Genomic DNA, 13,241 nt, shown 5'->3' with positions numbered 1-13,241 from the left:
TGCAATAGAAATGAAACAGTTGAAGCGTATGAAAAGGGCAAGAAAGCAGATCTGTTCCCGGCACCTGCCTTCTCTGTTCAGAGACAGCTTGCTTCTTCGCAAGAGAATGCTTGAATCAGTGGAATAACAAGTCTTCATCTTATCATATGAAAAATACAATTCTCCGTAAGGCAATCTCTTTACTTGTTAGACTATTGTTCGAATTCCAATATGTGATTAAATAACAAAAGTAAAATAGTTCATATGAAAACACCATGTTGAGAGACTATAAAATTTCCCCCTTTAACTAATTCAACAAATATTCATAAATTTAGTGTTTGTGGAAGAAGCAAAGCTCTCTGTAGACATTCTGTGTTTTATTGGGCATCTCCTATGCACTTTCATGTAGGCAACTATTCCAGATGAGATTTTGTGTTATCAGTCACCTGCATTACTTTGTCTTTCAGGTGTTGAACTGTGTTCTTTGAAACAAAACTGATCTTTTCTTTAAGTACTTTCCCTTCAACCCGAGCTTCCTGAGTTTTGCTTATTCCGCTTTGAGGTGAGATGTGTTAGGTAATCTTAATTAATACTTGTAAAACCTAAATTTTCCTGCCACACAATGGCATCCATATGCATCAACTGAAGATCAGCTATTCAGTGGGGAGACTTTTCAGCAGCTGACTAGGAAGAATTAAGGCAAAATGACAAGTCAGAAATCCCCATTTCCAATCAGAGAATATAATTTAATATTTTAATTTTCCTAGCATAAGGTACATACGGTCTGCTTAAAGAAGTCATAGTTCACTAATGGCTGCTCATTGTAGGAAGAGGAGCATTTCTGATAAAATCTTTCATTATAATATACTTGAAATAGGAACTCAAAAATATAGTAGACACTGAGTGTAGCATAATATTCAGAATTCTGTGCTAACCTTATATTAGGGACATGAGAATATTGAACATTTAGGAACAATTTTAGTTATAATAATTGAAGTTTACAAAAGGCAGGAAGGTGACATAGGGTCATGTGATATCTTTTTGAGTTTTGTTTTTAAATTATAAACCTTGAACAAACCCTCCAGAGGCAGTGCACACTAGCATTAAGGCTATGAGAGGGCTTTGAAATGAAATTACTCATCTAGATTATCAAAGTGATTATGAATTAGACAAAAAAATGAGGGAGAAATGAAAGTAAAATAAATGAGTCAGCAGAGCCACTTAATCACTAATTGAAAATCGTATTTGAAGTTAAAAGAGCCATACCCCAAAACAGTAACATTAGAGAAGAATTAGCGAACAGACAAAGGAAAAGTGACTATTATGTTGAGGTACTCTGAGGTATCACAAAAGGTACTCTGTGCAATTGAATGCTGTCATCTCTGGAAGTAGTCCTTGAGAATGACAGCAGAAAATCATTAAAAGGGTGGATGTGGCTACCAGTCAAAAGAGGACCTTGGAGTTAAATATAATTAATTTAAAAGTATAAGCAACTTGAAGAGCCTATAAAAATAATATAAAACATAAAACAATGAGTTATTTTTCTCTTTTCTTCTATGGGTACAATTTAGAACTGGTTTCCAATAAATATTGAATAAATGAAAAACTTTTATTCACCTACCCAGATTATGCTTATTTTAAAGTCTTTGAATACTTGCTTTGTTGACATACTGGACATTTCTTTGTGACAAAGTTTGTGTTTACTGTACTAATATAAATAAACCCTATCACTCTAAATCACTTTAATTCATTTTGTGAAATATACATATATATATATATATATGCATACATTCAGGCACACACACATATATGCATATGTATACATGCACACACACTCACAAACACACACACACACACACACATATATATGCATATGAATACACCAAAAGTCTAAACTCCATTATGATTTCCAATGATTTATGAATATAGGGCTTCAAATTCTAAACTTTATAACACAAATTAACTTTGCTATATTCACAGTCTATTTTTCAGTGAGAAGATAAGATCATAAATAAAATAGTGTCACCATGCTGCTCCTCATAAATTAAGTAATCATTTCTAATTTATCGTACAATGTGTCTGTCACATTCATGGTAGTAATATAAATAAAACACTTGAAGTCAATACCCAGACCAACAAAGCATATATTCCCAACAAACTGAACCATTATGCAAACTGAAGAACAAATATATTTTAAAATAAACTGTCACTTTGGTTTACTTTTCCTAGTTAGGAAGCAAATATTCACTCAGTATTTATTTGGTAAGCATCCATTGTTTTTTCAAGAATATCCATACTGATTTACAATGAAGCCTCTAATCAAATACATCACATATGAAGAGAAGTCAGAGTAGCAAAGCTTGCTTGCCTTTGTGGTGTTCACACAGAAAAAGGGCCATGAAAAGGTAAGAAGTTTGATGAACTGACTCCAGGAGCACTGCAATCTTGAGCAGTAACTAGCAGGTAATAAATATTTAATTTATACATGTTAGAAAAATGAATGTTACTTTTAATATGTGGTTAAAACTAAATCATTAAGAAGTGTAAAATTCTCCAGGTTAAAATACACACCAGACACACAGATTTTAAATGAATTCAGGACAAGCATATTCAGCATATATCACAACATACAAGGGATGCAAATAGAGGGTGGTGAAAATGCTTAAAATGTAAAAGTAACTTTCCTCAGTTAGTAGCACCCATTAAATGATGTGAGGAATAGAGTTATAGTTACCATTTCCAGCAGCCCATAGAATCAGTGCAAATAGTATTTTAAGAACCATAGAAAACAAATATACAAACTCAGATGAGAAGTTACTTAGATAAGACTTTCATTCACAGTGATCAATCAAAGCTTAGGTAAAAGCATAAATATATTTTAAAAGTACGGACCATATACAGTGAAAGATCTGTATCAATTTTAAGTATTTCTTCTACTATAAATGTGATCCCTTTAAGATGTGATACACCTCATTTCAATGTAGTAGCACTACTTTTTATGATAACTTGTCCTATTTGAATAGGTAAATTAACATTGTCTGGAAAACCTCTTCTCAAGTATTGTACATGGCATATATTTAAAAACATTGAGTCTTACTTTTAACTGTCATATTTGATCACTGGAATCTACAGTCATATATATATATATATATATATATATATATATATATGCGCACGCACACACACACAAACACACACACCACTTGACTGGTTTGTCATTAATACATAAAGTATATGTGCACTTATTTGGGTGTTGGAAATATGTGTTCAAACAAATCTTATCTGTGTTTTTGTAAACATAGACTGACCTATGACATTATAGTTTAGAGTAAGACAATTTATTTTATTTCTATTTATTTATTTACTTCAATTTGGTTTTTCAAGACAGTTTCTATGTGTAACAGCCCTGGCTATCCTGAAACTTGCTTTGTTGACTAATGTAGTCTTCCTGCCTCTACTTACCGTGAACTGGAATTAAAGGCATGCACCATCACCACTGATCCATAGGAACAATTTTAATGCCAAGAAACCCAGGCATTATAAATTGTGGGCATAAAAGTATCAATGTATATAAAAATAGAGTAAGAGGAAGAACATTCAAAGCCCTCAGAGGTCTGTAGGGTGGCTCTAACAGAAACATACAACCACGGTGATGACATCAGACATGTCATATTTTTACATAGCAGTCTTAATTATAAGCTATATATTTGAAATTTTTACTGGTATTTGTGCCCAGGTTTTGCATATACTTTCATCAAGGTGCAAGCTATGAAGAAGATTCATTTCAAACTCAAACATTTTTTTAGAAAATCAAACAATAAAGTAATAATCAGCAGTTTTTACAAAACCAAGTGATATTCCAGCTCCTTCATCTGCTATTTCACTGTAACAGATACAAGTATTGACAGTAATGAAGAATTTCTTAGATCCCTACACAACCAGCACTTGTAATGGAAGAAAGTGCATGAGTGCATTTTCTTCATTTGGATTTGTCTTTATGAATTGTTATCGCTTTCTCTTTTACTGAGGAAGCTTGCTTTGGAGCATCTAAATATTAAAGAACTAGGAAAATACTGTATTAGCCACCACAATTTCTACACTATAGTCTATCTCTTCAGTATATACCTTTAGCAAATTCAGATAGATGTTTCAAGAAACATGGATTATGGCAAAACCAACTGAAATACAGCTTGGATATATTTAATGATCATTAACTATAAATTTGGGATGGCAGGCCAGAGAACACACTTAAAAGCTCTACACAAATCAGTCACTCTCAATCTCAGGTACATCATCTATGAAATATGATTTAATCAGAAATAAATGAGGTAATGTGTCAAGTACTCACCACAGTTACACAGCGTAAAATTGGCACTCAAAATATTATTCCCTTTAACTTCTCTTGGACACTAATGGAAACATTTTCAGCTATGTATGTGCAGTACCAAAAGTCCTAGAGTGTCATTTCACCTTTTAGTTTTCTACAACTATACTTATACTGTATGAATGTTACATGGTGTCATGAATGCATGCACACTGATTTGTGTGTGTATGAATGCAAAAATATATGGATATATGAATTTACTAAGGACCTAGATTATATGGCTATCCTCATCACTTCCTATCATTTATTTATTTGGTTGATTGATTTACTTACTTTCTTACGTATTTTGAGAGTATCTCAGTAAACCTATAGACTCCTGACTTCAACTAAGCTGACTAGCATTAGAGTTTCAAGCGTCCACCTGCCCCTGCAACCTTTCCACTGAGAATACAATTGCCCACCACTGCGTTCAGCTTTGTATGTTTGTGGTGGTTGTCTGAAAGTACATGAGTCGATTTTCTTCATTTGGATTTCTTCATTGTACCTAACTTAACCAGTCAAACTTTTTTTCACACCTAGTTTTCTACAATTATAACTATTTGCACATATTAATTATATAGTCAAATGAATTTTAACTGAGATAGATAGATAGATAGATAGATAGATAGATAGATAGATAGATAGATAGATAGATAGAGAATATCTTCCCAATTAAATTTGCGTGGGACATTTTTGCTTTCACCAGGCCAGGTGGCACATGCCTTTAATATAGGCAGAGGAAGGCAATCTATGGGAGTTCAGGACCAGTGTGGTCAACATAACAAGTTCCAGGATAGACAGAGCAATATAATAGAGAGAACATTCTCAAAAATCATAGAAAATACAAATTTTATTTGTTTTTTTTTAAAGAGAGGGCTTCTATGTGAAACAGTCCTACCTGTCTTGGATCTTTATTTATAGTCAATATTGGCCATGAACTCACTGAGATCTTCATGCCTCTGCCTCCCAAGTTCTGGGATTAAAGATATTAAAGATATGACACCACTACCCAGCAAAAATAAAATTTAATAAAAGATATATTTATGCTTTCAGAGAATCATACCATGTCCACTAATTTCTTCTTCATTTTTTATCTTTGGCCCATATAGCACATGGCCAGTACCTTACAAACATCTTTATCAATCTGCTTTCCTGTTCAATATCTAGGTCTCAAAGATCAACCTAAGTATCAAATTTAGGATTGATTCAAACACCTTCGTAGCCCACAGTATCCCATACTTGATGCCATTCCTAACCTTTGTCAATCAACCAATAGATCAAACAACTGAATAAATATTCAAACTGGATACACAGAGCTGGATTATTTCTGTCCCTGGGACAGCTACATCCTTTTCTGCAAGTTGTTCATGTTGTTTTCCCCTCCTCTGTATCCTTGTCTTCATTTACTCTATCCATTTTGAAGCTCTCTGTTGCACTGAGTAGAAACATGGTTTCATGAGAATAGGCTTCACTTTAAATGTGTCTCAAGTTCACATTCTGATTTCCCAGTATTCAGACTGGGCATTTGTGTTTTCTGTGTCTTGGGTCATCATGAGAAAAGCAGAGGTAATGGAAATAGAAGATTGCTTCACAATTAAGCTTCACCATGAACAGTCAATGGATTTTCATTAAGATAAGAGATGAATGCCAAGGATTCTCTCTGACCTTTGAATAATCAATCATATGATATCTTCTGATGTTTCACAATGTTTGTGCTGGATGATTTGTTGCTTTCTCACATGTATCTTTGTTTTTTTATTTCCAATCTATATTAATTTTTTATTTTCTCAACTGACAATATGGACTACCTTTCTCTATCAATCAACATGAATGCAGACTTTTCAGCAAAATCATCAAGCATTTTTAGTTAAAAAAAAACAGATAATGAAACACAATTAAGACTAATTAGTAAGTCCAAATATTGGCTAATCGCAATTGATATAAGAAATCAAATCCTTTCTCTGTATTTCAATTTCTTTCCCATAAAACCAAATGTAAAATCTTTATAAACTTGAGTTACAAAGTGACAATAATCACATTAAAAAAGACCATGGTTAGAAGGTACTTATCTTATACCCCATTCAGTGTTTGTGAATTAGTTAACTGACAAAAGACACCAAATTAAAATGTATCTTGGTGCACGCATGTGAGTGGTGTGTGATATGTGTTTTTGGTGGTGGTGGTGGTGTTATAGCTGGGCTTGGTTGGTATGGTAGATGACTGACTTTTCAAGTGTTGCAAATCAAACTTGGGGTTTCATGGAGAGTAAGCACACACTATTAGCTTAGCCACACATTCATGCCCCTCCTCACATTTCCACCTTTCTACCAACCTCCATGTGGTAGATACACATTTACCAGATAAACCACTGACATTAATTTGTATGCCATATATTTTTGAGTGTGGGGCCATGGACACGAGCATATTTGACCTAACAAAAGCCACACACTTAAATAAGTCAGACTTTCCCTTCTCCTAGATGCCACCATCTCTTTCTAAGTCCTCAGGTAAGATTTGAGTTCATTAATATTAAGGGTGGCTTGATCTTCTGCAGATCTTCTGCAGGCAACCACAGTGACTCTGAGTTCATAAGCACAACCATCTTGTCCTATTCAGGTGATGTAATTTTATTATTTTTCTGACTCTTACAATCTAAACTTTTACATCTACAAAAAAATTGGTGTGGTGTAATGTGCATTCAGCACATGGAAATTAGAGCTCTAGCTATTACCCACATCGTTTTCTATTTGATACTCATTTAAGTCACTTATCCTAACTATGTGTCTACGCTAAGCATCCAGTGTAACTCAGAACTCAAGATCTTTTACTGACATCACCTTGACAATTGAAAACTCATACATATGTCTTACGTTTGTAAGTGGAGCCTCCTGTAAGGTTGTTCATTATACAATGTATGCAACTGTTCTACGACTTTTGCCTAAGGAGGTTTCTTCAACATAGCAGATATAAAGAAATAAACACATAAATGTATAATTAAATGATAAGAGTTCCAGCCATCAATGAATTTAACAGTCTTTAATCATATAAGATATTTCTAATTACAAAGCAAATTTTGCTGATTTTATATAATTGAATAAGAGGTATTTCAATATGTTATTAACTTTTATCTGCCTGCTTATTATTGAATATAGTGAAGAAAATCTGAAATAAAAAGCTTGATATTTTACACTGTGCCAACAGGTATCAGTTTCCCAGCTATCCTTCATGGTTGAGCATCACGATCAAGCAATAGGATATGTGCAGGTCAAAATTTTAAATGAACAAATTAATGTTCTAAGAACTACAGCTACTTCTTCAAGGTCAAGAGCCCCTCGGTAGTCTGTGCCTTATGATCTCAAAGACAATGACTTTGACTTTCCCTGTGATATAATTTTAATAATGCAGAACCAAAAACCTGTAATCAGCCTGAAGATTCTTAAACATGTCTTCCCTTGTCTGTGATAAAGATTCTCAAAATTCTTTTGCACCCATTTTAATTATTTAAATCTAGGAAGGTCTGGCCCATGACATCATAGCCTTCTAACATAACTGGTGGTACTTGATTAACTGATGGAGGCACAGTAATGTATGTCCCTCAGAAGAAAATGCTGTCGGCTATTTAGTATGAGCACCTGTATAATATAAAACAGCAAAGATCCATTAAAATATTCAAAAGGGTTCCACAGAAAAGTACATGTGTTTGCTGAACAATTAATGACAGCTTAACTCAGTTAATTGGCAGAATGTTACTTTTAATAAAAGTGCTGGTTGCTTCTTAATGTGTTCTCCTATCATGTAATTTGGAAAATTAAAAGCAATTTATAATCTTTTAAATAGCCTTAGCCTCAATATAATTGGCAGGATATAAAGATGCAAGGAATTTAAAGTTTTCTGAATTCAGTAAAACCTAAAGAACCAAGCATACTTTCTTTATAAGAATATTAATATTATTTAAATGATTGTGTATATTCCAAGAGCCAGATTAATGTCATTGTGGATAAAAATAACAACAGAAGCCCAGATAAGACTCTTTCTCCTGTCTCCTATCAATTGAACATTTTCCTTTACACTATCAGAAGTCCATTGTTAAGATGATGACCCTGGAAAGAAAGATAAGTCAGAATGATTTTCCCAGGGTCAAATGCCAGAGAAAGCAGCAGGATCAGGTCGAGAGAATTCCAAATGCAGATGCTCTACTTGCGTTTCAGCTCCTGTACCTCAAAATAAGCCCCACTATTCAGCTGGCTACTAGCTTCAGACTGGCTTTCCTTGTTTCACAACAAACCAGCTCATTTGGAAAAGAAGGCCATTTTTATTTACAAAATTATATGAAGCTTGACCTTTTTCCTTTACTGAATGAGGTTCTTTTGTCCCCTTAATTGCTTCTTCTGTAAGATATTAAGTCTGAGAGAACCTCAGTCCCCTGTGTTGATGAAAAAACTCATTTGACACTCGGGACTTACCAACTTCTCCTCTTTGCCCACTGGGCTCAGATTCAGCTTGGGAAATGAAAGTGAGAGCAGCCGGCATCACGTCGGGGAGGGAATACTTTGGGCTATTCACTGACAAAAAAACATTAATTTACAGAGCCTATCTTTCCTAAGTTAAATGTACATGCAGTTGATTCAATAGAAATCTCACACAAAGAGGATGCAGGCAAAGAAACAGAGTAGACAGATAAAGGCTTAAGGAGAGGCCATTAGCTGTTACAGCCTATACATAGGGGACATTTGTGGACTTGTAGCTAGTAGGCACCCACACATCTGTGCTCTGTCTTCAGAAGGTACAGATCTCTAGTGATCAGTCACTTACTATCATTTCCCCAGAAAGAAAAAGTGTAAGCAGATGTCCAGATTCTCTCAGTGAGTGGGCATTTCACAGGTCCCCTGCCCATGATTTAGGCTTAAGGATGCAAGACATGGCTGACACGGATTGCACTGAGTGGACAAGCACTGCTGGGTTTCAGTGGAACCGTGCTTCTGTTTTTCATATGTGAACAACAGTAGCAGACTGGATGGAATGAATCATATTAAATGATTCTTAAAAGAAAATGAAAATGATCTTAAGCATTCGAGAAGTTTGAGAAGCAACCCTTTCCTATTTCAGTTTGAGAATTTGACTAAAAGACAGAAAATGCCCTGTTAATGAGAGTCTCAGTAGAGATTTATGACAACAGAGGCTGTGACCAAGTCTTAAGAATAAGGGAAAGGCAATCGCACAAGTCAAAGAATTATACATTTCTTCCCATGGGCTACTGCATTCAAAGTTAACAACCTCCCTTCATTAGATAGTAATCCTTCAGTGGAAATGGTAGGCTTTTAAAGGAACATTTCTATTTCAATTTTTAATAATAAAAAAGCTTTCACTAGCATGCACAATAACACAGGTTGAAAGTAAGCTATTAGGCCTCGTTAGCTAATTATGGTATTGGCATCCACTTAAGTTAGCTGGTTTTTCACTTGGGTCATTTTCGTCCATTCAACTGTTGTGGTTCAAAACGTTTTGACTACATAAAAGGGAATACTTCATCGTTGCCTTTCCCCAGTCAAACTGCACACCACTTTCCCCAACCAACAGCTTCAATCATGCTCCATAAAATCCCCTGCAAGTGTCTTGTTGGAATCATAAATCAGCCAGCTGAGGCTTTAATATTTCCAACGCGAGCCTGAGGGTCACTGGCTGGTAGGTTTTCATGGCTCCATCACAAAATAAACATACAAAAGAATAAACAGAAATGTGAGTTACACACGGTTCATTAAAAAAGGAAAAACAGCTCCCAGTGGTGTGCTGGATACTTGCCGCTGCACCCTTAATTAGAGAAGAAAACAGCAGCCTAGAGAAACTAGGCACTGGAATAAGGACTTCTGTTTCCAGGCATCTTTGACTTCATTACGACACATGGCACAGCAATAGTACATGCTTGTTCACACAAAAGCTAGTTCCCCCGGATACTCAACTATGGCTCTCTGCATGTCATACCACTGCACTAGACCGAGAGATCTTCTTTACAAAGATGCCATCCTTCTGCCCTGTTTCGTTGACAGGGAATATGGGTTCCCCTGCAGGCATGCTTCCGTTCCACAGTTCTTCTCTGTAACTACCCTCTGCACTGATTATAAAGCAGCTGAATCACAATTTCAAATAAATGTTACATATAGAGAACCAAGGTGCATCTGTCTTTGTATACTATTTCTACCTAGGTACTTAAACATTCCAGCCTCCCTCCTATCCCTGAATTCCAACACCCTTCGCATCAGCAATGATAAATGCACAGACTGGAAAACTGAGCTGATTTTTCTCCAGACACAGGGTAATCATCAACCTGCAGGAACTTGTCCCATATTACTCTACACTACACTCACCTAATTGCATCTAAGTTACATTCTCAGCCTGTCTGTTCAGATTCAGACCGGTCTGTGTTATAAATGAACAGTTAAACACAACCAGCAGCCTTCCGAAAGTGACAGCTTGTATCTTGTCGTGCACACGGATATGGCATGCTGATCTTTGCAAGAGAAGTGACTGAATTAATGAACGAGACTAATATTAGCTTCAGATGAATCTATCTGCAATTTTTCCAAGACTAATATCTCCCATCCTATGTTAGAACAAGAAAAAGAGGAGCTCCTGACTGAGGCACTTTATAAATGAGAGAAATATCCGGCGTGTGCATTCTAACTTTGGAACATAAAAATCTGCATCCAATCGCGGTTCATCATTTACTAACACTGTAGTTTGAAGAGAAGCACAGAGAAAGGAAGGATTTACATCTAAAATGCCAAGCCCTGCTGAAGAATGATGGAAGGACAGTGTGAGCAAGAGCAGAAACAAGCATTTCTTGCTTAAAATGGAGTTCTACCACCCCCTGCTGGACCAAATGAGCAACACCGAAGAGGTGAAAAAATGCTTAGAATTAGATTTAGAGAAGATATTTTAACTTATCTTGAAATTTATTAATTTCGTAGAAAATGCAGCACAAACAATATGGCATTTTTATACTTTCCAACAAAATGAAAAACCATGAATATTCCCATTGCCTTTAACGACTTCCACTATCTCACATTTTGACATTTTGTCTACCACATTAAATGTCCAAACTTGTCTGGACAGTTGAAAACCTTTCGAATGATTGTGAATATATTTTATGCGAACGTATACTATGTAAGACAAAAAGATAAATTCATATCTTCTGTACAGAAGGCTAGCAGAGATCGCTTCCATCAATTGTCCCTAGGGTTATTCTACACAGTCTTTTTTCCTCCCCCACCCAAATTAAAAAAAAAAAAATGCTCCACAACCTCCCAAATCCCTTACAGGTGTAATTCAAATCGGATGTTAGAACGTGTTCGGATTTTTCTATATTCACAGGAGGGTGGGGGTCACAATGAATGCCTGCAACACAACCCTAGTTTTAGCCATTTGCTGTCTTACAGCATCTATGGCCCGTTAGTTTCCAACATAAATAAGCCATCAAACGTTCACTTCACAGCCAAGAATAGGTGTTGGAAAAGGAGAAAAGAATCTCCAAGAATTGAATTTCTTGCACACCACAGAGATTTTTTGATAAAAGACTTTAATGCTGATAGTTTTTGTCGCTTCTGTAAAACACCACTGTGCCCTTCCCTTCCGCAACCTCAGATATTTAACTATGAATACACACCAACAACACTCATCCAATTTCGGGTAATAAGAGAGAAAGCCAAAAATCCCAGAAGAAGAAGCAGTTTCCCCCGATCTCTCTCCCACCGATGCCTAGCTCCAATTCTTCACGGTCTCCTCTTATTTAAGGGTCCTTCGAGCCAACAGAGAAAATTTTAGGGACAGCCAAAAGAAAGAGCTAAAATCCTAACAGTCGCCCGGAGAAGCACGGCAACTTTGGTGCCTTGGTTTCATCGCTCCAGTGCCTCGCTCTTTGCCTCTCTGGGTTGGGTGGAAGGGGGAGGGAAAGTAAAGCCAGAAAGCCGCACACTCCTACCTTGCCCGCTACTGACAAGCAACCCGAGCAGGTAGAAGGAGAAGAGGAGGCTCATGTTCAGGACGTGACACCGGCGGACAGTTCCAAAGTTATTAAGTCCAGCCCCGGAGAGAGAACCTTCCGCTGCCACGGCCGCCTCTGCTAGCCCGCCGCTGCTCCTGGCTGCCCCAGCCGCCCGCAGCCCGCGCGCTCCTCCTCGCAAAGTGACTGCAAGCTCCGCGCCTTGCCGCACTATATCCAGGCAGCGGCGGCGGCGGCAGCAGCGGCCGCCGCGGCGGCAGCGGAGCCGGCGGGAGGAGGCGGGGGCGGGACGGGGCGGGGAGGCGCGGCCCCGGCGGATCCCTCCGCGCGCACACCGTCTCATCCAGCCAGGCGCGGCCCCGGGATTCGTCCGCAGTGGAGCCCCCAGCCACGGGTTCGAGCTCAGGCGCTTCTAGCTTAGCGAAGCTGATGTGAGATGACCCCCGCGGAGAAGGCAAACCACACGGGGCGACGATGGCTTGCGCTCACACGTCCTTCTTAGAACAAGGAAGCCGGCATACTTGAAGACTCATTTCTCTTCCAGCTCCCACAGTTGCTTAGGGACCCTCCTGCACTGTGGAGGGCGAGCCTCATTTGCACAGGGCTCAGAAGGTTGGGGAGGCAAGGGGCTGCTGTTGCATCCCTTAGTACCTTCTGAAGGTAGAAGTGGCAGGGTCTGCGTCTGTCGGGGATTTAACTGGAGTCTGGGCTGACCCACTCAGTGCTTTGACACTTCCCTGTGGAGGAGAGTCCTCTGGAGTGGGTTTCCTATGCGCTGACCATGATCAGCCCTGTGAGGTTAGATCTCCCCTTTAGAGTGTGAAGAGGAAGTTCCTGGGATGTAAATGGAGGGATTGAGCTAGCATTCTTCCTCAAGTGAGTCACCTCTAAGCCCCCACCACA

At 37.7% G+C, this 13,241-nt stretch overlaps 1 protein-coding gene across 2 annotated transcripts in view; it reads right to left on the bottom strand.

The window, feature by feature from the left end:
* Window positions 1-12,597, bottom strand: part of Ncam2 (neural cell adhesion molecule 2) — a 395,876-nt gene extending 383,279 nt beyond the window's left edge. The window contains exon 1 of one of the 2 annotated variants that reach the window (XM_075958727.1): window positions 12,318-12,597. In XM_075958727.1, coding sequence (XP_075814842.1) covers window positions 12,318-12,372 — 55 coding nt within the window. In that variant the 5' untranslated portion in view covers window positions 12,373-12,597. The remainder of the gene's footprint in view (window positions 1-12,317) is intronic. The other variant, XM_075958642.1, reaches the window with a different exon arrangement.
* Between the last annotated feature and the right edge of the window lie 644 nt (window positions 12,598-13,241).

This window comes from Microtus pennsylvanicus, chromosome 1 (genome assembly GCF_037038515.1).
Source record: "Microtus pennsylvanicus isolate mMicPen1 chromosome 1, mMicPen1.hap1, whole genome shotgun sequence".
Lineage (NCBI taxonomy): Eukaryota > Metazoa > Chordata > Mammalia > Rodentia > Cricetidae > Microtus > Microtus pennsylvanicus.
The sequence above is the reverse complement of the archived record's forward strand: the minus strand, read 5'-3'. Positions and strand labels throughout refer to the sequence as shown.